Here is a 22,833-nt window from a genome sequence, read left to right as displayed (position 1 = left end):
TTCAATGAATTGATAAGCGTTTATGTAAAGTGCTTAGAACATACGCCTAGGTACGTAGCAAGCATTTATTTTTACTTCTACAGTATAAGCAGACGATTATTATTCTCGTTTTACAGAAACCTGAGGGTAACTTGCACAAAATCATAGGAATTAAACAGGGGAGCCAGGAGTCCAGGATTTGGCTCTAGAGCTCCCAAGCTTTAGCTGTAGGGAAGTATTAAACATGTATTTTCATAACCAATAGACATCTGACTAATTTTCTAGTTTTGTGGGGTTTTGTATGTATTTTGTTTGAGGGGTAGTTTTCTTTGAGGAAGAACTGAAGTGCCATGGAGAGCTAAACTAGAGCTTGCTCTCTTTTCTCTCCCAACAACATACAGCCCTCTATCAGATGCCTTTCTTTTAATAAGAATTTTATGGAGATGTGATGCAGTTATGAACACCTCCTTTAGAAAATTACAAATATTGGCTGGCGCCGCAGCTCACTTGGCTAATCTTCCGCCTGCGGCACCGGCACCCCGGGTTCTAGTCCTGGTTGGGGCGCCGAATTCTGTCCCAGTTGCTCCTCTTCCAGTCCAGCTCTCTGCTGTGGCCCGGGAAGGCAGTGGAGGATGGCCCAAGGTCTTGGGCACTGCACCCACAAGGGAGAGCAGGAGGAAGCACCTGGCTCCTGGCTTTGCATCTGCGCAGCATGCCGGCCATAGCAGCCATTTGGGGGGTGAACCAATGGAAAAAAGAAGACCTTTCACTCTGTCTCTCTCTCTCTCACTCTCACTGTCTAACTCTGCCTGTCCAAAAAAAAAAAAAGAAAGAAAGAAAAAGAAAATTACAAATATTGCTACACAGATTTTAGAACCTGACTTTTTTAGAATTATAATTGTGGCACTATTAGGTTAAGTGACTTTATAGAGAATAACAACTTTACTCTTAGCTTGCCTCAAGTCACAGCTGTTTCTTAATTTGAAATGGGTATTATGATACCTGTTTCATAGGATTGTTGTGAGAATTAAATGAATATATATCAGAACAATGTCTACTAGTACTCAGTTACTTCTGTTATCATGTATATGCCTTAGTACTATGAAAAAATCTATTAAGTAGTTTGTTGCAAGGGATTTTCTTCTTCTGATATCCTTTGTATGCATTTTCTTTTAGATTGGCAGGTCTTCTCTGCCATGGTAACTCATTTAATTTGAGGACTTGGCTAATAAAATGTTTAAATATAAACAATTTCATATATAATATGCTTTATTACTTCTAATTTTTAGTTATGTTTAAACCCTGTATCCTATATTTGAAAATTAACCAAGTTAGGGACAGGCATTGTGGCACAGCTGGTTAAACACCTCCCACTCCCTTTGGGACACCTGCATCGCTTATTAGAGTGCCTGGATTTAAGTCCCACCTCTACTTCCAAGCCAGCTTCCTACACATGCACACCATGGGAAGCAGCAGATGATGGCTTAAGTATTTGAGTCCTTGCTATCCATGTGGCATACCCAGGTCTTGGAGGCATTTGGGGAGTGAACCAGCAGATGGAAGATCTCTGTTGGTCTCTTTTTCTCTGTTTTGCTTTGCCTTTCAAATAAATAAATACACATTTTAAAAAATTAACAAGTCAGGGATTGGTGCTGTGGTACAGCGGGGTAGAACTGCGGCCTGCAATGCCGGCATCCCATATGGGTACTGGTTCGAGTCCTGGCTGCTCCACTTCTGATCCATTTCTCTACTATCACCTGGGAAAGCAGTAGAAGATGGCCCAAGTTATTGGGCCCCTCCACCCACATGGGAGACCCAGAAGAAGCTCCTGGCTCCTGGCTTTGGATTGGCTTAACTCCAGCCGTTGCAGCCATTTGGGGAGTGAACCAGTGGGTGGAAGATTCTCTCTAATTCTAACTCTAACTCTGTCAAATAAATAAAATCTTTTAAAAATTTTTTTAAAAAATTAACAAGTCATCTCTCAGTTATTTAATAAAGTTAAATATACCTTAAAAAATAAACAAAATTAATTAGATTAGTCCCTGCCTCTTTTTCTTTTGGTTTCTTTAAATGCTCCCCAGACCATATTCACTTTTTTGGGTAGAAGGGTATACTCTCAGGAATCCGAGATTTTTGTTTGTGGTGGAAAATAAATACTACTTTGTTTAAAGAAAATGTTTTATAACTGGTTTCTTCCTATTTCCTTTCTCTTCAAGTAAAATTTAACATGGTCATAATTCTGAGACTCACTAAAGCTTTTTATTTTTTTTTTAAAGAATTGCTTTTGAGTGTCTCTAACTTTATTATTGTTATAGTTGGAGATTGACTTGCAGAAGGCAACAAAGTACTTGGGGGAGGTTTAAATTTTTCTTTGTTAAGATTTATTTATTTGAAAGGTAAAGTGAGAGAGGGAGAGGCAGAGAGAGAGCATCCATCCTTTAATTCACTCCCCAAATGGATTATAGCTCCAGGCTAGAAGCCTGGAACTCCATCTGGATCTCCCACGTAGGTGGCAGAGGGCCCAAGTACTTGAGCAGTCGTCCATTGTTTTGCCAGGTGTGTTAGCAGGGAGCTGGATTGGAAGTGGAGCAGATTAGGCTTGAAGCAGCACTCCAATATGGGGTGATAGCAATACCTGGAAAGGCACAATGGCAGCCCCCTAATAGGTATGCTTTATATACCTATTTGTTTGAATGTGATTGAATCATCAAAATTACAGAAGGGTGCAGCAGAGCAAAAATATATTGTAAAGGATCTTTATAATCTATTGTATTTCTTTCTCTGACTTCAGCAAAGACTAATTATGAAATTAGCATAGGTTATTTTCATGCTTAGAGTAATTTGGAAAAAATTGAAGCTGATTACTTTTGTGAAGTTGTTGACTGTGTAGTTTCTTTGGTTTGTTTTCCTTAAGGATCATCAAAAAAAATTTTAAGACTTATATTTTATTTACTTGAAAGGCAGAGTTATAGGTGGGGAGAGGGATGGTGGGGGAAACTTTCCACCTGCTGGGTCATTACCCAAATGGCCCCAATGGCTAAGGCTGGTCCAGGACAAAGCTAGGAACCTGGAACTTCTTGCAGGTCTTCCACATGGGTGCAGGGGCCCAAGCAGTTGGGCCATCTGCTGCTGCTTTCTCAGGTGCATTAGCAGAGAGCTGGATTGGCAGTAGAACAATTGTCTCAGACTGGTGCCTACATGGCATGCTGGCATTGTAGGTAGGGGCTTAACTTGCCACACTACAGTGCCAGTCCCTAAAATAGTTCAGGTAAAGACTGTGGAGAGGGGCTGGCGTTGTGGCACAGCGGGTTAACACCCTGGCCTGAAGCACTGGGCATCCCACATGGGCGCCAAGACCCGGCTGCTGTACTTCCGATCCAGCTCTCTGGTATGGCCTGGGAAAGCAGTAGAAGATGGCCTAGGTCCTTGGGCCCCTACACCCGCATGGGAGACCTGGAAGAAGCTCCTGGCTCCTGGCTTCGGATCGGCGCGGCTCTGGCCATTGTGGCCAATTGGGGAGTGAACCAACAGATGGAAGACCTCTCTCTCTCTCTCTCTCTCTCTCTGCCTTTCCTTCTCTCTCTGTGTAACTCTTGACTTTCAAATAAATAAATAAATCTTTAAAAAAAAAAAAGAATAACTGTGGTAAAGTTTTTAAAGTATCGTTTGGCTGGGTTGTGGCACAGTGAGTTAAGCAACCTCCTGCAACGCTGGATCCCATATTGGAGCATCAGTTCGAGTCCCAGCTACTCCACCTCCAGTCAGGCTTTCTGCTAATGGGCACGGGAAGGCAGCTTCAGAAGATGGGCCAAGTGCTCAGGCTCCTGCACCCTTGTGGGATACCTGGATGAGTTCCTGGCGCCTGGTCCAGCCTTGATTGTCATGGCTATTTGGGGAGTAAACCAAGGAGAGAAGATCTCTTCCTCTCTGTTTGCTTTTCAAATACACTTACAAAAAAAAAAAAAAAAGATTTATTTATTTATTTGAAGACAGAGTTACAGAGAGGCAGAGAGAAAGAGAGAGAGAGAGGTCTTCCATCCGCTTGTTCACTCCCCAGATGACTGCAACAGCCAGAGATGCACTGATCCGAAGCCAGGAGCTTCTTCTGGATCTCCCACATGGGTGCAGAGCCCCAGAAATTTGGGCCATCTTCTACTGCTTTCCTAAACCTTAGCAGAGAGCTGGATTGGAAGTAGAGCAGCTGGGACTAGACCCAGAACCCATGTGGGATGCTGGCACTGCAGGTGAAGAGTCCTTGTACATTAGTTGCACTTAGTATATGCTTAATAAGTATTAGCTGAATTGAAGTTAATTTAGAAATTTTGTCTTTATTTTTTGACTGCCTATTTTGGTTTTGCTGAAATGCTGTCATCTTTTAAAAATGAAGACTTTAACTGGTTTTTTGCTCATTTACATTTATCAGGAAAATATGGATAATAGAATTTTCATTAATTGGTAGATCTACTTTGGGCCATTGATTTCAACTTTTCATGCAGAATATTTCTTCAGAGTGCCAACCAAAGTGGCTGATTTAAACTCTGTTTTTTTTTTTTTGTTTTTTTTTTTTATCATCTTCTTGTATAAGATCTTTCAAAGTAGAAAAGAGTAAGGGGCATAGGAAATCTATCAACTTGATAGGCTGAGTAATTGTGTCATTAAGTTAAAATGGAAAACTATATGGAATTTCCTCCATTACAGATGATATCATCAAATTGAATCGAAAGGAAGGAAAGAAGCAGAATTTCCCAAGACTAAATAGAAGACTCCAGCAGAATGGTGCTCGACAATTCAGAATGAGAGTACGGTGGGGAATACAACAGAATTCTGGTAAGTTTTGAAGTAAGCTATAATGAAAAGCTATTATCTGTGACTTCATAGTATACTGTTTAGCTTATACTTAAAATATGGAGGGAATACATTAGTACTGGCTTTAAATTTTTTTAAATTTTTAGTTCTTCATAGATTCAATATAGTTTGCAGATACAATTCTAAATGTGATACTCTCTTCCTACCTTCCTTACCCTTCTCCCTCCCACCTTCCCTTCCTCTCTCCCTTTCTTTCTTTTTGTAATTTTTGAGATAACATTTTAAATTTACATTTTTTAGAAGATTTATTTTATTAATTTGTTAGGGAGAGTTAGATACAGAGAGATCTTCCATCTGTTGGTTCACTCTCCAGATGGCTGCAGTGGCCGAGGCAAAGCCAGGAGCCAGGAGCTTCCTCCAGATCTCTGATTTGGGTCCAGGGACCCAATCTCTTAGGCCATCCTCTGCTGCTTTCTCAAGCACATTAGCAGGGAGCTGGAGTGGACTGGAGCAACCAGGACTCAAATGGGCGCACACATGAGATGGTGACGTTGTAGGCAGTGGCTTAACCTGCTGTACCACAACCCTGGCCCCCATTAGTACTCTTTGTGACTTGTATTCACTGTCAGATTTTTGTTTAGATCTTAAAATCTAATAATAAGCAATGACAATATTTCTTATTCTTTTTTAAAGATTCATCATCTATTTATTTGAAAGAGTTATAGAGAGAGAGGGAGAAAGAGAGAGAGAGATCTTCCATCTGCTAGTTCACCCCTGAGATGGCCTCAGTGGCCAGGACTGAGCCAGGCCAAAACCAGGAGCTTCATCTGGGGCTCTCACTTAGGAAATAAGGGTCCAAGCACTTGAAGCATCCTCTGCTGCTTTTCCCCCATTAGCAGGAAGCCAATTCAGGAGTGGAACAGCTGGAACTTGAACCAGCACCCATTTGAGATGCTGGCATTACAGGTGGCAGCCTTACTAACTATGCCATAACACTGCCTGCACTGACACAATTTCTTAAAAACATTGAGTCATTTTACTCAGTTTATAAATAGTCTAAATTATGTCTAGGGTTTAGAATTGCATATCATGAGATCCTGTCTCCTTCCCAATGAGATGCTCCTTTACCAGTTTAATGGATAGCTAAATCTAGCTTACATATGTTCAGTGAGTGAGCATACCATGTGACCTCATGAAGTATCTCATTCGAGTGTTGGAGACAACTGTTTACTAGAAAATCCTCATTTGAGTTAAAGCATCCCTATCTGTTACTTTTGCAAAGTTACAGGAAATAAATTCCCTTTTCTATATGAGAACCTTTAGGTATGTGGAAGTTGTTGTTATGTTCTGTATAGAAAATTACCTCTAGACTCCTCATTTTATCACCCAAACCTTTCTGTTTTGTTAAATCCTCCAAAGGTGATACTTAGAATTGAATGCTTTAGATGTAGTCTGAAGCTCCACGTATATAATTACTTTTGGTAATCTGGACACTTTTTTTTTTTTCTTTTAAGATTTATTTTATTTATTTGAAAGTCAGAGTTACACAGAGAGGAGAGGCAGACAGAGAGAAGTCTTCCATCCACTGGTTCACTCCCCAGATGGCTGCAACGGCCGAAGCTGCGCCAATCCGAAGCCAGGAGCCAGGAGCTTCTTCCGGGTCTCTCACACGGGTGCAGGGGCCCAAGGACTTTGGCCATCTTCTGCTGCTTTCCCAGGCCATACCAGAGAGCTGGATTGGAAGAGGAGCAGCCGGGACTATAACCGGCACCCATATGGGATGTGGGCGCTTCAGGCCGGGGCGTTAACCCCACTGTGCCACAGTGCCGGCCCCCTGGACACTTATTTGTAACCATCTTGTTCCAAAGTAGATTAAAGACAGTAACTGAACACTATTAATTATATATGATTCATTAGCTTTTCTAGGAGTTATATTAGAATAAACCTGTGTTCAAATAAAAAAAAAAACTTTTTAAAAAAATATAAAAATCTTCAACAAACTAGCTTCTAAATTGATATTATGTATGTTGAAAATTAACAGTCTCTAGTGGTTTGAACATAATTCTGTTTTTAACAGCTAACATACCAGCATGTTCTCAAAATAAGTCTATAACTTAGTTTAGACCTCTAAAAACTTTATTCCCTATAATTTCTTACATAGCTGAACCTAAATGAGTAAATTTCTGTGACAGGTATTTGGCTACAACAAATGAATGTAAAATTCCATTGATTTATACTTAAAGATTTCTCACAAATATTATTCAGCATGCTATATTTTATATATAATTTGCTTTAAAATAACTGTTCGGAGTTCATAGAAACCAGAAATATATTCATTAATATTTTAAATACCCAATAAATCCTCTGAACTTTACAAAAGTATGGACAGTTGCAGTGTTTTGCTTCATGGGGTTAATTTCTAATAGAGGCAAGATTGAAAGGGCAGAATGTAAGAAATGTCAAAAGAAAAATATCAATAGCATTATTAGTCAGGTAGAGATTTTGAGCTGAGAAAATAACAGGTGATTTAATGGATAAGGTAAAATGTGATCTAGTCCATAGGGATTCAGAAAAACTTTCTTTTTATGGGGGTTATGATCTAAGCCTTGAGATAAATGATACCTAAGGGCAGTGTAGGATCTCCTAAGATTTGGCTTGTGCTTGTACATTCTCAGCTTACATGTGACAGGAGCTAAAATAGAACAGCTGCTGCTGTTACTGAATGTAGAGAGATATGGGGTTGTCTTAAACTCTGGTTGGCTCAAAAAAGTTTAGATTTCCATATTGAAACATCAGTGAAGATGTTTGAGGTAAGAGGACAGAGAGGCCTTGGCAGGTGCTCAGTATGGTTTTTGATTATTTGATAAATAAAGTCTTTCTAAATCCATGCCTTATATATAATTTAGTCACTCAGTACTCCTAGGGAATTCCCAAGACTCAGGGACTCTACAAGACCAAAACTGTTTTTTTAAAAACATTTTTATTATAATATTAAGATGTTAGTTGTGTGTTCAGTCTCATTGTCTCATAAACATACTGTAGACTCTAGATTATACGTGATAGGTAATAATTAGATTGGATGTAGAAGCATGTTCTTAGTTCAGGTTGCCCTAATGAAATACCGTGGACTAGACAAAAATGTTTTTCTCATAGTTTTGGAGGCTGAAATTCCAACATCAGGTTGTCAGTAAGTTTGGATTTTAGTGAGCACTTTCTTCCTGGTTGCAGAGTGTGCATTTCTTTTGGTGTTCTTACGTAGCAGAAAGTGGACTAGAAAGTACTCTGGGGTCCCTTTGGTAGAGGCACTAATCCCATTCATTAGGGCTCTACTCTCATGACTACCTCCCAAAGGTGCCCCCTACAACAATAACATATTGGGGTTTGTATTACAACATACCAGTTTTAGAGAGGGACAGCCACTTAGTTCATAACATGCAGAGCTGAGAATCTAGCCATTTTGTATTAAGTCAGACACAAAAAGATTTGCAAAAACACAAAATCATACCACTCTTCTTATTGGATATTTTTGTGTGTTGTGTTTTCAGAAATGTTGTTCATTAATAATGTTGTTTAGCCTACATGTAGTGGGTTTATTTATTTTTAGTTTCTAGAATGATAAGTATCAATACACATGACCCACAGAATAAAAACATCTTTGAACTCTTCGGTAATTTTTAAGAATGTAAAGTGGTCCTGAGACTATAAAGTTTGAGAATTCTGTTTCTGTTAGAGGAAGAAGAATCAGGAATGTTTGTATGTTGCTTTGGGAAGGAACCAGTAAAATAATTACATATATGCACTATGAGTGACATTTCCCAGAACATCCCTCAAATCTTCACTTTAGTGATCAGGCTGCTGAAATTATTGAGGCAAATGATGTATATGTGAAAGAAATTCATTAGTTGGTCTAGGAATTCAAAAGAAAGATGAAAATTTCTATTTTTTTTAATGTTTATTCATTTTTTTTTTTTATTTGGAAGTCAAAGTAACAAACAGATCCTCCATCTGCTGGTTCACTTCCCAAATGCCTGCAACAGCCAGGGCTTGTCCAGGTTGAAGCTAGGATGCAGAAATTCCATCTCAGTCTGCCCTTCCAGGGTTTGCATTAGCAGGAATCTGGATTGGAAGGTGGAGGCAGGGCTCAATCCTAGGTACTCCAATATGGGATGCAAGTGTCCCAAGAGGTGACTTAACCTGTGTGGCACAATTTAATTATAAACTGTGGAACTTTATAAAATAAATAGTTACTCTGGCTGTACTACATTTCCACTAAGTTGCAGAAGTGAGGCTTAAAAAAATTTTTTTTAGCTCCAGTTGTGATTCTGATACATGACTAGAGTTAAATTGCTACTCCAGTGTAGCTGAAAATGTAAAAGGATCTTCATAGAGGTGGTAGTTGAAGTAATGAGAATGAAGTACTCTGGATAAACAGAAGAAAACTCCAGAAAAGCTAAATGGATGAAAACTAAGAAAAAGAAAAAAGACACAATAGCACTGGATTACTTATTTAGTACTGCATTTGGCAAATGGTTAAGTTGCTTTTTGAGGCTACCCACATCCCATATCAGAGTGGTCTGGTTCAAGTCTCAACTATTCCAATTCTCTTCTTTCTTTTAAAGATTTTATTTATTTGAAGGTTTAAAAATTGATTTATTTTAAAGGCAAAGTTACAGAGAGAGAGAGAGAGAGAGAACCTTCATCCACTGGTTCGCTCCCCAAATGGCCACAACAGCTGGGACTGGGACAGGCCAAACCAGGAGCCTAGAACTCCATCCAGGTCTCTCACGTAAGTGGCAGGAACCCAAGTACTTTATCTTCTGCTTTCCAGGGCACATTAACAGGGAGCTGGATGGGAAGTGGAGCAGTGAGGACTTGAACCGGCATCCATATGGGATGCTGGCAATGCAGTTGATGGCTTAACCTGCTGTGTCACAGTACTGGCCCACTGGCTACTCCATTCTCATCCCACTTGCTGCTAATGGGAAGTAACAGATGATACCTCAAGTACTTGGGTCTCTGCTTCCCACGTGGAGATGCAGTTAAAATTCTGGGCTACTGTCTTCAGCCTGGTCCAGCCCTGTCTTTTGCAGATTTTTTTTGTATTTGTTTTTGTTTTTAAGATTTGTTTATTTACTTGAAAGGCAGAGTTATAGAGAGGGAGAAACATATCTTCCATCTCTTGATTCACTCCCCAAATGACCACAACAGCCAGGAAGGGTCAGGCCAAAGCCGGGAGCCAGAAGTTTCCTCCAGGTCTCCCATGTGGGTACAGGGGACCAAGCACTTGGGCCATCTTCCATTGCTCCTAGGTGCATTAGCAGGGAGCTAGATCAGAAGTGGAGCATCCAGGACATGAACTGGCGCCCCTAAGAGATGCCAGCATCACAGGTTGTGGCTTAACTTGCTATACTATGATATCAGCTCCTGTTACAGGTATTTGAGGAGTGAATCTGCAGATAGAATATCTTTGCCTTTTAAATAAAATGAAAGTAAATACAAAGTTTTTAAGAATATAAGATGATTGCATTGCTTAAGAGGGGAGCAAATTTTTGCATTATGTAAAAATATTTCTTATTTAATGGAATGGGATAGTGAAAGGTTGAAAATCAGAACTTTTTTTTTTTTTTTTTTTAAAGATTTATGAGTTTGGGGCCTGCACTTTATCATGTGTGTTTGAGTACTGTAGGAGCAGCTGAAATGCTCTTACCACCTTCTCTCTCCTTCTTCCATTCAGTCTGAAATACCACTAAACTTACGTAGTCTAGTCAGTGATCCCCCCTGTTCCTTGTCACATGCAGTCTTTATTTCCATTCAGAGCTCTCTGTGACTAAGCCCATCATGTCCATTCATATCTTATTCTTTTCTCTAGACTTTCTGTTAATTTGCTATGGTTACCCATATCTTTGTACTATCCAACCTGGAATCCTTCATGTCTGGCTAACTATTCAAATCTTGTCTATTTTTTGCTATGCAGCCTAGTGTCTGCTTTCTCTATAATAATTGTTTTTTTCCCTTTGGAAATGAACTACAGATTGTATTCTGCCTTTTATTACTTTTAATTTTTTTTGACAGGCAGAGTGGATAGTGAGAGAGAGAGACAGAGAGAAAGGTCTTCCTTTTTGCCGCTGGTTCACCCTCCAATGGCCGCTGCGGCTGGCGCATCTCGCTGATCTGAAGCCAGGAGCCAGGTGCTTCTCCTGGTCTCCCATGCGGGTGCAGGGTCCAAGGACTTGGGCCATCCTCCACTGCCTTCCCGGGCCATAGCAGAGAGCTGGCCTGGAAGAGGGACAACCAGGATAGAATCCGGTGCCCCAACCGGGACTAGAACCCAGTGTGCCAGTGCCGCAAGGTGGAGGATTAGCCTGTTAAGCCACGGCGCCGGCCTACTTTTAATTTTTTATTTAGCAGTTTGGAGAAGTTTTTGGAGCCACACACACACCTGGACTTAGATCATGGCTCTGCTGTTTTCTAATTGCAGCCTATTTGCAGACATTTTCCTTTGCCTCACTTTACTCACCTGCAAAATTGAGATACTAGCATCAACTTTATTGGGTTTTCATGCAAATTAAAGTACTCTGCACAGCACCAAGCAGAATAAATAAACTATTAGAACAAATAATGGAGTTTAGTGGGATAACTGATTAAAAAGTGTTAATTAACCCAGTAATTCCTAAGTTTTGTTTTGTTATAGCTGCTTTTTTTTTTTTTTTTTAGAAAGGCAGATAAACAGAGAGATCTTTGATTTGCTGATTCACTCCCCAAAAGGTCACAACATCCAGGTCTGGGTCAGGCTGAAATCAGGAGCCAGGAGCTCCATCATGTGGCTTATGGCAGGAGACCAATTATGTGGGCCATCTTTCACTGCCTTCCCAGGAGTATAAGCAGAGTACTGGATTGGAAATGGAGTAACCAAGACTTGAACCAGCACTCTGATATGGAATGCTGGTGTCACATGAGGCAGCTTAACCCCCTGCACTACACCACCAACTCCCTAAAATTTCAATTCTGCTGATATTTCAATGATATAATATTTATTTCAAAGTTAGCATATTTATTTCTAGTATACCATGGTGTATTTATTGCTCAATTTAAGATTCTATGAGTATGCCATATGGGGGACATAATGGGTTAAAAACTCAGTAGCTTTCTGTAATGGAATAACTGTGAAAGTTATTAGAAACAGGATCTTTTTTGTGATTGACAACGAAATGTGCAAAACATCTAGTATGAAGTTTAATATATATTATGGACTTATAGAAGGAGAAGAGAAATTTACTGAGTCAATTTACTGGTAAAAGAAGACTTCAATAAGGGGAAGGATAGGCTGTGTTCCTGAATGGTAACATTGCTATAGAGACATCAGTTCTTGAAAAGTTAACAAGTAGTCCTGTAATATAAATCTCCTATTAAAACATTGAAGGGAATTAGAAATTAGCAGAGAAAACTTGTTTATGAACATTACAGTTCATGACTGGAAGAATACAGGAGACCAGAAAATTCATAGAAAAATATTTATTCTCAATAGTAATCAGACTACCAAATAGGACTTTTTTTTCCCAAATATTGAATAATAAGGATAAGAAAGAGTGATAATACTCTGAATTGTCATTGAAAAAGTCATTATGGAGGGAATTTTTGCAATATAGCTGAAAATCCCTAGGAATTTTTTTTTTTTTTTTAAGATTTATTTACTTATTTGAAAGAGTTACGCAGAGAGAGAAGGAGAGGCAGAGAGAGATCTTCCATCTGATGGTTCACTTCCCAATTGGCTGCAACGGCCAGAGCTGCTACAATCCAAAGCCAGGAGCTTCTTCCAGTTCTCCCACGTGGGTGCAGGGGCCCAAGGACTTGGGCCATCTTGTGCTGCTTTCCCAGACCATAGCAGAGAGCTGGATGGGAAGTAGAGCAGCCGGGTCTTGAACCAGTGCCCATGTGGGATGCCAGCACTTCAGGCCATGATGTTAACCCACTGTGCCACAGCACCGGCCCCAGGAATGTATTCTTTAAAAAAAAATTATTTTATTGGGAAGAGTTGAGGGGGACGGAGGGAGACAGACGGACACAGAGATCTGCCATCTGCTGGTTCACTTCCGAAATGGCCACAGTGGCCAGGTCTGAGCCAGGCTGAAACCAGGAGCCTGGAACTCCATCCCAGTTTGCCCAGGTGGGTGCCAGGAACCAAGTCTTCAAGCCATCTTCTGGTGTTTTCCCAGACACATTAGCAGAGAGCTGGATTGGAAGCAGAGCAGGGGAGACTCAAACAGGCACTCATATGGGATGAGCACCAGCCCGAGAATGTTTTTATTCTTTCACCTAACATTTCATCTTCTAGATATTCATATATTGAGGACATAATCATAGGTATGTGGAAAAATGTCATCAACTATTTGGGGAGTGAACTAGTGAATAGGAGATCCATCCTCCCTCCCTTCTTCTTCTCTGCCTTTCTATAAATAATAAAAAAAGCATATTCTAGTAGCAGTTTAAAAAATGTTTAATATTATCTGTGGTATTACTGTAGTGTTATTTTAATAGAGTAACATTAGAAGTAACCGAAATGATCAGTAAAAAGTTGATAAGATCAAACGCGGTACATTAAAAAGTCATGTAATCAAAAACATGGGATAATATTATATAGTGTTAATGTATGCTGTAAAACAGTACATAGAGAATTAAAAAGAATTGCTGGATAGGTTGCCTTTCAAGTATTTACTACTACTTTATTTTTTTAAAGATTTTATTTATTTATTTGAAAGAATTGCAGAGAGGGAGAGACAGAGATCTTCCATCCCGAGGTTCACTACACAAACTGCCTCAACAGCCAGGCGTGGGCCAGGCCAAAGCCAGAAATCAGGAGCTTCTTCCAAGTCTCTCACATGGGTGCAGGGGCCCAAGGATTTGGGCCATCATCCACTGTTTTCCCAGGTACATTAGTAGGGAGCTGGATCAGAAATGGAGCAGCAGGACTTGAACTGATGCCTATATGGGATGACAGCATTATAAATGGCAGCTTAACCTGCTATACCACAGACGCTGGCCAAAGCATTTACTTCTTTACAGAATTGTCAGTTATCATATGTGATAGTCTCTTGGGTGGCTTAAAATTGTTTAAAGTATTAACTTTTGACATGTATATATACAAATAAAAGGCTGGAAAGAACGTTAGTGATTGGGGCCAGTGCTGTAGCTCAGTAGGCTAAGCCTCTAGAGTGCCAGCATCCTATATGGGTGCCAGTTTGTGTCCCAGCTGCTCCTCTTCCAATCCAGCTCTCCGTTTGTGGCCTGGGAGGGCATTGGAAGATGGTCCGAGTGTTTAGGCTCCTGGTACCTGGTTGGGAGACCTGAAGGAAGCTCCTGGATCCTGGCTCCTGCCTTCAGATCAGGCCCACTGCGGCTGTTGCAGCCATCTAGGGTGTGAACCAGCAGATGAAAGACCTTGCTCTCTGACTTTCCCTTTATCTGTAACTCTGCCTCTTAAGTAGATCTTTAAAAAAAAGTTAGTGATACTCTTTAGGAGGTGGAATGATGGGTGATTTTTATTTTATTTTTATCTCACATGTTTCTAAGATTTCTGCAGAGAGGATGCTTATTTTCTTAATAATTAGAAAAATACTTAAGTAGGTAAGATGCTTAATGGAAAAGCAAAGTAATGTCATATGCCAGAGATTAAAATATGGCCATTGTCACACTTTGGGTAAAATATGGCCATTGTCACACTTTGGGAACTTGAGCAAAAACAATTTGAATACAGTAAGGCTGAAAGTAAAGAAGCCAGGTAGAAAGCAGATGGGAAATGAGATTGTGATTCTGCTCTAGATCAGCACTATCCAGTAGAAATACAGTACAAGCCACACAGTAGTAATATATTTTATTTAACCCAGTGTATCCAAAATATTAAACAGTCAATTAAAAGTCATTAATAAAATATTTTATATTTCCTCTGTAACATCTCAATTAAAATTAGTCATATTTCAGTGTGGCTGTTCACTCAATAACCACATATGGTTAGTGACTACCGTATTTTATAGGTAAAATCTAGACAGTCCTGTTTGTTGAGAAACTAACGTTGAAGGAAGGGATGGTGGCTAGAGGGAACATGTGAGACTCCTCAAGTCCTTTATAGTTTTCATAGGTATTTGGGGCCGGCGCTGTGGCGGAGTGTGTGGGGCTGCCGCCTGCAGTGCTGGCATCCCATGTGGGTGCCGGTTCAAGTCCTTACTGCTCTACTTCAGAGCTAACTCTCTGCTATGGCCTGGGAAAGCAGTAGAAGATGGCCCAAGCCCTTGGGCCCCTGTACCCACATGGGAGACCTGGAAGAAGCTCCTGGCTCCTGGCTTCAGATTGGCTTAGCTCCTGCTGTTGTGGCCAACTGGGGAGTGGGCCAGTGGATAGAAGACCTCTCTCTCTTTCTCATTCTGCCTCTCCTTGTCTCTCTGTGTAACTGACTTTCAAATAAATTAAATAATTAAAAAAAAAAAAAAAAGTAAGGTATTTAAGGGCTGGTGCTGCGGTACAGTGGGTTAAGATGCTGCCTGCGACACTAGGAACAGGTATGGGCCCTGGGTTCAAATCTCATCTACTCCACTTCCCAACCAGATCTCTGATGATGTGCCTGGGAGGGCAGCAAAAGATGGCCCAGGTACATGAGCCCCCCTACCATTGTCTTTTTTTTTGACAGGCAGAGTGGACAATAAGAGAGAGACAGAGAGAAAGGTCTTCCTTGTGCCGTTGGTTCACCCTCCAATGGCCGCCGCGGCCGGCGCACTGCGCTGATCCAAAGCCAGGAACAGAGTGCTTCTCCTGATCTCCCATGGGGTGCAGGGCCCAAGCACTTGGGCCATCCTCCTCTGCACTCCTGGGCCATAGCAGAGAGCTGGCCTGGAAGAGGGGCAACTGGGACAGAATCCGGCGCCTTGACTGGGACTAGAACCTGGTGTGCCGGCGCCGCAAGGCGGAGGATTAACCTATTGAGCCGCGGCGCCGGCCCATCCTACCATTGTCTTGAAAGACTTGGATGGAGTTCCGGGTTCCTGGCTTTGGCCTGGCCTAGCCCCTGTTGTTGCTGCCATTTGGGGAGTGAAACAGCAGATAGAAAATCTCATTTTCTCTCTGTATTTCCCTGTCTCTGTAACTGCCTTTCAAATAAATGAGGTGTTTTGAAATGTAATTCAAAATAATACAAATAAATAATAAAAAGCTAAAAAATAATAAAGTGCTCCCATTCTCTTCCCTGTGAAGTAGAGTGTCTTGTGATAGTCCCAGATGCATTCCTAACTTGATGCTTTTCTTTTTCCTGCACCCCCCCACAGGTTTTGGTAAGTCCAGCCTGAGCCGAAGAGGAAGATTAATGCCTGGAAAGAGACGTCCTTATGGAGTTATCACTGGGCTTGCGGCTAGAAAAGCAACTGGACTTCGAAAAGGAATTAGTCCTATGAATCGTCCACCACTAAGTGACAAGGTAGAATAATGGCCTAATCCTGGATCAGTTACCTGTTTTCTTTGTTTGTATTAATATTTCTGTGAATGAGTTTGAGAGAGCATTTTACTTTTAATAACTAAAAAGTTTTTACTATTCATGAATAATACCTAAATTTCCACATTCTCAAATATAGGCATTCCTTGGCACCATAAGAAATTAGTTTCTTTTTTTTTTTTTTTTCTCGCTTTTTTTTTTTTTTTTTTGACAGGCAGAGTGGACAGTGAGAGGTAGAGACAGAGAGAAAGGTCTTCCTTTTGCCGTTGGTTCACCCTCCAATGGCCGCCGCGGTTGGCGCGCTGCGGCCGGCGCACCGCGCTGATCCGAAGCCAGGAGCCAGGGACTTATCCTGGTCTCCCATGGGGTGCAGGACCCAAGCACTTGGGCCATCCTCCACTGCACTCCCTGGCCACAGCAGAGAGCTGGCCTGGAAGAGGGGCAACCGGGACAGAATCCAGTGCCCCGACCGGGACTAGAACCCGGTGTGCCGGCGCCGCAAGGCGGAGGATTAGCCTAGTGAGCCACGGCGCCGGCCTGAAATTAGTTTTTTTTTTTTAAAGATTTAATTTTTCTTTATTTGAAAGGCAGGGTTACAAAGAGAGGTAGAGACTGATAAAGAGAGAAGTCTTCCATCCACTGGTTCACTCTCCAAACAGCCTCAACAGCCGGAGCTGAGCCGATCCGAAGCCAGGAGCTTCTTCCGGGTCTCCCACATGGGTGCAGGGGCCCAAGGAATTGGGCCATCCTCTGCTGCTTTCCCAGGCACATTATTAGGGAGCTGGATTGGAAGTGGAGAAGCCAGGACTTGAGCCGGCGCCCGTATGAGAAGCCAGTGCTTTAACCTGCTGTACTACAGTGCCCATCTCGGGGAAATTAGTTCTAAGACTCCCATAGATAACTGAATCTGCAGTTGCTCAAGTCTCTTAAGTAAAATGGCATATTTGCATATTACCTGTGCATTTTCTTCTGTATACATTAAATCATCTCTAGATTACTTGCACTTGAGTGCAGGAGAAGGACCTGTACTATTTTGACAACCCTTCTCTGTTGGAGTTCCCATGTTATGTCAAAGAGTGAGTGTTTAGCCTATTGGTTGAGATGCCTGATTCCCACATAACACTTTATATTCTTTATTCCTATTTTTATATTCACATCTGTCTCAAATGTTCATGAAAATAAAGACTTTTTTACATTTTATTATATCTTTTGCATTTTTTTTAAAGTGTGAAGGTTTCCAGAGATTAAGGCCATTTTAGTGACACTGGGTTAGTATATCAGACCTTTAGGCTCCCTCTTTTTTTTTTTTTTTTTTAAAGATTGTGTAACTCTTTCAAATAAATAAGAGGAGAGGCAGAGAGAGAGAAGTCTTCCATCCAATGGTTCACTTCCCGATTGGCCTCAAAAGCCAGAGCTGCACCAATCTGAAGCCAGGAGTCAGAAGCCTCTTCTGGATCTTCCACATGGGTGCAGGGGCCCAAGGACTTGGGCCATCTTCTACTGCTTTCCCAGGCCATAGCAGAGAGCTGGATTGGAAGTGGAATAGCCAGGTCTCGAACTGGTACCCACATGGATGCTGGCGCTTCCGGCCAGGGCATTAACCCGCTGTACCACAGTACCAGCCCCTATCTTTTGGATTTAGTCAACAGACATTTAATGAAACACTTCTCATATACTTAAGATAATAGGGGATGTGGATAAAGTATGAGTCCATATTGTCATAATCTTTAGAGAAGTATTTGTGGAAAAATATGGATACCTTGATTAGGGTTTAATGATATATTTATACATGTGGATCAAGGAAAAGTGGACATTTCATGTGCTTACAGGTTTTGTTTTGCTTTGTTTTGTTTTTATATATTTCCTTTGAAACACGCACACACTGAAGCAGGCAGAGCACGAGCTCCTGCCCTACAGTTCATTTCTCAAATGCCTACAACAGCCTGGGGGCTCTTATGGGTCATAGCCAAGAGCTAGAAGAACCTAATCCAGGTCTCCCATATTGGGTGGCAAGAACCGAACTACTTGAGCTGTTGCTTCTGTCCTCCATGATCTGCGTTAGCAGGAAGTTGGACTCAGGAGCTTGGAAGTGGGTGTTGAACCCGAACACTCAAGGGATGCTGGTTTTCTCACCAGTGGCTTAACCACTGGGACAAACACCCAGCCTTTGGGTTTTTTATGATACTGAATTTTTTTGTTTTTCCTGTAACCACTTCTATTCCAGCTTTTGATTGTTTTTGATATAACAACCTTATTTTTGATATAACAACCTCTATTTTTTTCTTTTCTATTTCGTCTAAATTTTCATTTATTTGCAAGGCAGAGAGATCTTCCATCTACTAGTTCACTTCCAAAATGCCTGTGATAGCTGGGGCTGGGCTAGGCTGAACTCAAGAACTGGAAATTCCATCCAGGTCTCCTATATGGATGCATGGACTCCGTGGGTGGTCCCCATGTGGGTGGCAACCATCACCTTTTTGCATTAGCAGGAAGCTAGATCAAAAGTGGAGATGTAATTGGAGTTTCAACACTTGGGTGTCCCAAGTGACAGCTTAACCTGCTGTGCCACATCATCCACCCCTTTTTTTGTTACATGATTTTATTTTTCATTTAACTCGAAAGGCAGAGAGATGGAGACAAAGAAAAGTATTCTATGTGCTAGTTGAAACCCCAGATGCCTGCAAGAGCCAGGCTTGGGCCAGTGTGGTCTGGAGGTGGGAACTCAGTGCAGGTCTCCAGTATGAGTGTCAGCGACCCAAATACGTAAGCCATCACGGCTGCCTCCCTTTACTGCATTAGCAGGAAGTTGAAATCAGAAGCAGAACTGGATTCAAACCCAGGCAGTCTGGTGTGGGATGCAGGCATCTTGACCACTGCACCAACTTCCCACTCCTCTTTTTCTGTGTAGTGCTTTTGTTTTTGTTTTTGTTTTTAAAAGGTTTATTTATTTGAAAGGCAAAGTGACAGAGCAGTAAGACAGAGGAGATTTTTCTGTCTGCTGGTTCATGTTCCAAATGCTTGAAGTAGCCTGGGGTTGGACTGGACCAAAGCCAGGAGCCAGGAATTCCATATGGGTCTCCCATGTAGGCGACAGGGATGCACATACTTGGGCCATCATCTGTGCCTTCCCAGGCACATTAACAGGAAGCTAGATAGGCAACAGGATAGCCAGAACTATAAATGGACTCTGTTAAGGGATATAGGTGGCCCAAGTGATGGCTTAACCCCCTGTGCCGCAACACCTACCCCAATCTATTTTTTGAGAGACAGAAAATGAGAGCTCTGCCATCTGATGTGGGACTTAGGCATCTTAACCATTAGGCTAAATACCTGCCCCTCTTCTTTCCTTTTTCACACATTTGTTTCGGAACTTGGCCCTCTTACCCTTCTCTTAGTATCAAAGTCATGTTTATATAAATTATTTCCTAATTTATATCCCTGGCTTCTGATTCTCTTGATCTCAGAGCCACAGTTTCTCCATCACCTGTACATAACACCCTCCAGAGCACTGACGTACTTTAAATATAATGGGTGTGTCATCTTTTCATTCACACTGGGAATTTTAAAGTTGTTTTGGTTTCTCCATCTCCCTCATCTACACACTTAAATAATTGTCAATCCCTATTCACACTGTAACAGAAATGTTTATCATAGTAGGATATATAGCAAAAAATAATATGACTAACATAGTTTCTTGCCTCCTAAAAGAATATAGAACGATATTTTCCGGTGTTAAAAAGGAAGGCAAACCTTCTGAGACAAAATGAAATGCAGAGGAAACCCGTTGCAGTTCTCAAGAGACCTAACCAGTTAAACAGAAAGTAAGTACCTAAATATAAGGTAATAATGTGTCATGGTGCATAAATAAGCACTTCTTGCTATAGGTATTCAGAAGAATGGATTCGCAATGATTCTTCTAGTTATCTCATTTTTAAGAGATACTTGGGATGTATACCTGAACATCCAATATGGAAGCATTCAGTAATAGGCATCACTCTGCATCTTTACATTTCTTAACATATAGGGTAAAATAGCAAAAGCTGGTCATTTTAGTAAAAATCCTGATACAATTATTCAAAATTGGAAATTCTGAAAGGTGAATTTATTATTCTTTGGCTCCTGCTAGAATACTGAATGATAATATATGATATGTGGAAAAAGCAAACTAGAAAGAAGGTATTCTACATGAGTGCCTCTTGTTTGTTTATGTATTTAAGAGGCAAAGACTAGGGGGAGAGACAGAAGACAGACAGCTCCCATCTGCTTGGTTCACTCCCCAAATGCCGGCAACAGCCAGTGTTGGGCTGAGGTTGGACCAAGACTGAAGCTGGGAGCCAGGAACCTAATCATCTGAGCCATCACTGCTGCCTCCCAAGGGTCTGCGTAGGTAGGAAGTTGGAGTCAGAAGCCTGAACCAGGAATTAGATACTCTGATAAGGGATGTGGGCTGTTTAACTAGTACACTTAATACCTGCTCCATGAATGCTTCTTAAGCTGAAATTATTTTTATTCTACTTAAAAATCATAGCAGAATCCTCAAGATAATCTTGTTACTGGTATTCTGAGGTGTTTTTTTTTTTTTTTCCTAAGATTTATTATATTTGAAAGGCAGAGTTAACAGAGAGGAAGAAACAGGGAGATAGATGTTTTCTATCCACTGATTCATTCCCCAAAGAGTGGTAGTAGCAAGGGCTGGACCAGGCTGAAGCCAGGAGTCCAGAACTCCAACTGGCTCTCCCAAGAGGGTGACAGGGGTCCACATGCTTGGGCTGTCTGCTGCTGCTTTCCCAGGCCCTTTAGCAGGGAGCTGGATCAGAAGTGGAGCACGTGGGGCTGGCACTGTGGTACAGCAGGTTAATGACCTGGCCTGCAATGCCGGCATCCCAAATGGGTGCCAGTTTGAGACCTGGCTGCTCCACTTCCGATCCAGCTCTCTGCTATGGCCTGGGAAAGCAGTAGAAGATGGCCCAAGTCCTTGGGCCCCTGCACCCATGTGAGACCCAGAAGAAGCTCCTGGCTCCTGGCTTCTGATAAGCGCAGCTCCGGCCATTGAGGCCATTTGGGGAGTGAACCAGCAGATGGAAGACCTCTCTCTCTCTCTCTCTCTCTCTCTCTCTCTCTCTCTATATATATATATATATATATATATATATATATATATATATCTCTGCCACTCCTCTGTGTAACTCTGACTTTCAAATAAATAAATCTAAAAAAAAAAAAAAAAAAATGGAGCATTGATACTTAAACCAGAGGTCATAGGGGATGCTGGTTCGAAGGCAGCAGTTTAATCTGCTGTAGCACAGTGCAGTGTTTTCTGAAATGATAAAATAGAAACTGATGCGCTGTAAAGTTCCCTTATTTGGGTTTTAAGTGCCTTTCTTTTAGAAGAGAATTCATAGCAAAACTTGGAATGAGGTTTTCTATAAATGAAATCGAGAGGCTGGCACTGTGGCATATCAGGTAAAGCTGCCACCTGCAGTGCTGGCATTCCATAAGGGTGCCAGTTCAAGTCCCAGCTGCTTCACTTCTGATCCAGCTCTCTGCTATGGCTTGGGAGAGCAGTGAAAGTTGGCCCAAGTCCTTGGGCCCCTGCACCCACCTGGGAGGCTTGGAAGAAGCTCCTGGTTCCTGGCTTTGGATCGGCGCAGCTCTGGCTGTTGTGGCCATCTTGGGAGTGAACCAGCGGATGGAAGACTTGTCTCCCTCTCTCTCTCTGCCTCTGCCTCTCAAATAAATAAATAACTCTTTAAAAAAAAATGAAATCGCTATAACTGCAGTTTTACTTAACTTTTTGGAGATCATTTGGTAGTACGTTTTCTGAAAAGATCTCTCATGTAAGAATTTGTTTACATGAGGTTTATATATTAATTGAGTTAGCTAGGGAAAGTTTGCATTTGAACCTCTGCGAAATGGAGGTAAGATTAGGTAACCTATTAGGCACTTGTTTATGAAATTTTGTTTTCTCATAATCAATTTCTTCTAGAAAAGAGAAAGGAAATGGTGAAAGTCAAGTCAGTTTATTAAGAGTTTGTTCTGTGTATGAAAGAACAAGAAGTAGAAGAGTGTTTAGTTTATATTCTTGCAGAAAGGTTTCTGAGTGAGGAACGATGAGAAAACTGGAAAAGGAAATTTTAATAAATAAGTGAAAGATTTATTTATTTATTTGAAAGAGATACACATAGAGAGGAGAGGCATCCGGTTTACTCCCCAGATGGCTGCAGCAGTGCTGATCTGAAGCCAGGAGCCAGGAGCTTCTTCCAGGTCTCCTACATGGGTGCGGGGGCCCAAGGATTTGGGGCATCTTCTGCTGCTTTCCCAGGCCATAGCAGAGAGCTGGATCGGAAGTGGAGCAGCTGGGACTTGAACTGGCACCCATATAGGATGCCAGCACTGCAGGCAGCAGCTTTACCCGCTATGCCACAGCACTAGCCCCAGAAATATTTTTCAAGTCTTATTTTTTTGTTTTCAGTTTGACTGTGATGTGCCTGGGTGTAATTTTTGAGTACTGCTTGTGTAAATTCTAAATTTATGTTTTTACCAAATACATTTAAAATTGATTTTTGTGGGATATT

The 22,833-nt window shown here is 41.4% G+C and overlaps 1 protein-coding gene across 1 annotated transcript in view; it reads left to right on the top strand.

Annotated features, from left to right (window-relative positions):
- The window catches only part of FYTTD1 (forty-two-three domain containing 1), a 32,449-nt gene that overhangs the window by 1,629 nt on the left and 7,987 nt on the right, over positions 1-22,833 (top strand). Inside the window, exons 2-4 of the mRNA XM_062209378.1 lie at positions 4,678-4,806; positions 16,095-16,243; positions 19,967-20,079. Of these exons, the coding sequence (XP_062065362.1) occupies positions 4,678-4,806; positions 16,095-16,243; positions 19,967-20,079 (391 nt within the window). The remainder of the gene's footprint in view (positions 1-4,677; positions 4,807-16,094; positions 16,244-19,966; positions 20,080-22,833) is intronic.

Source organism: Lepus europaeus, chromosome 2 (assembly GCF_033115175.1).
Source record: "Lepus europaeus isolate LE1 chromosome 2, mLepTim1.pri, whole genome shotgun sequence".
Taxonomy (NCBI): domain Eukaryota; kingdom Metazoa; phylum Chordata; class Mammalia; order Lagomorpha; family Leporidae; genus Lepus; species Lepus europaeus.
The sequence above is the reverse complement of the archived record's forward strand: the minus strand, read 5'-3'. Positions and strand labels throughout refer to the sequence as shown.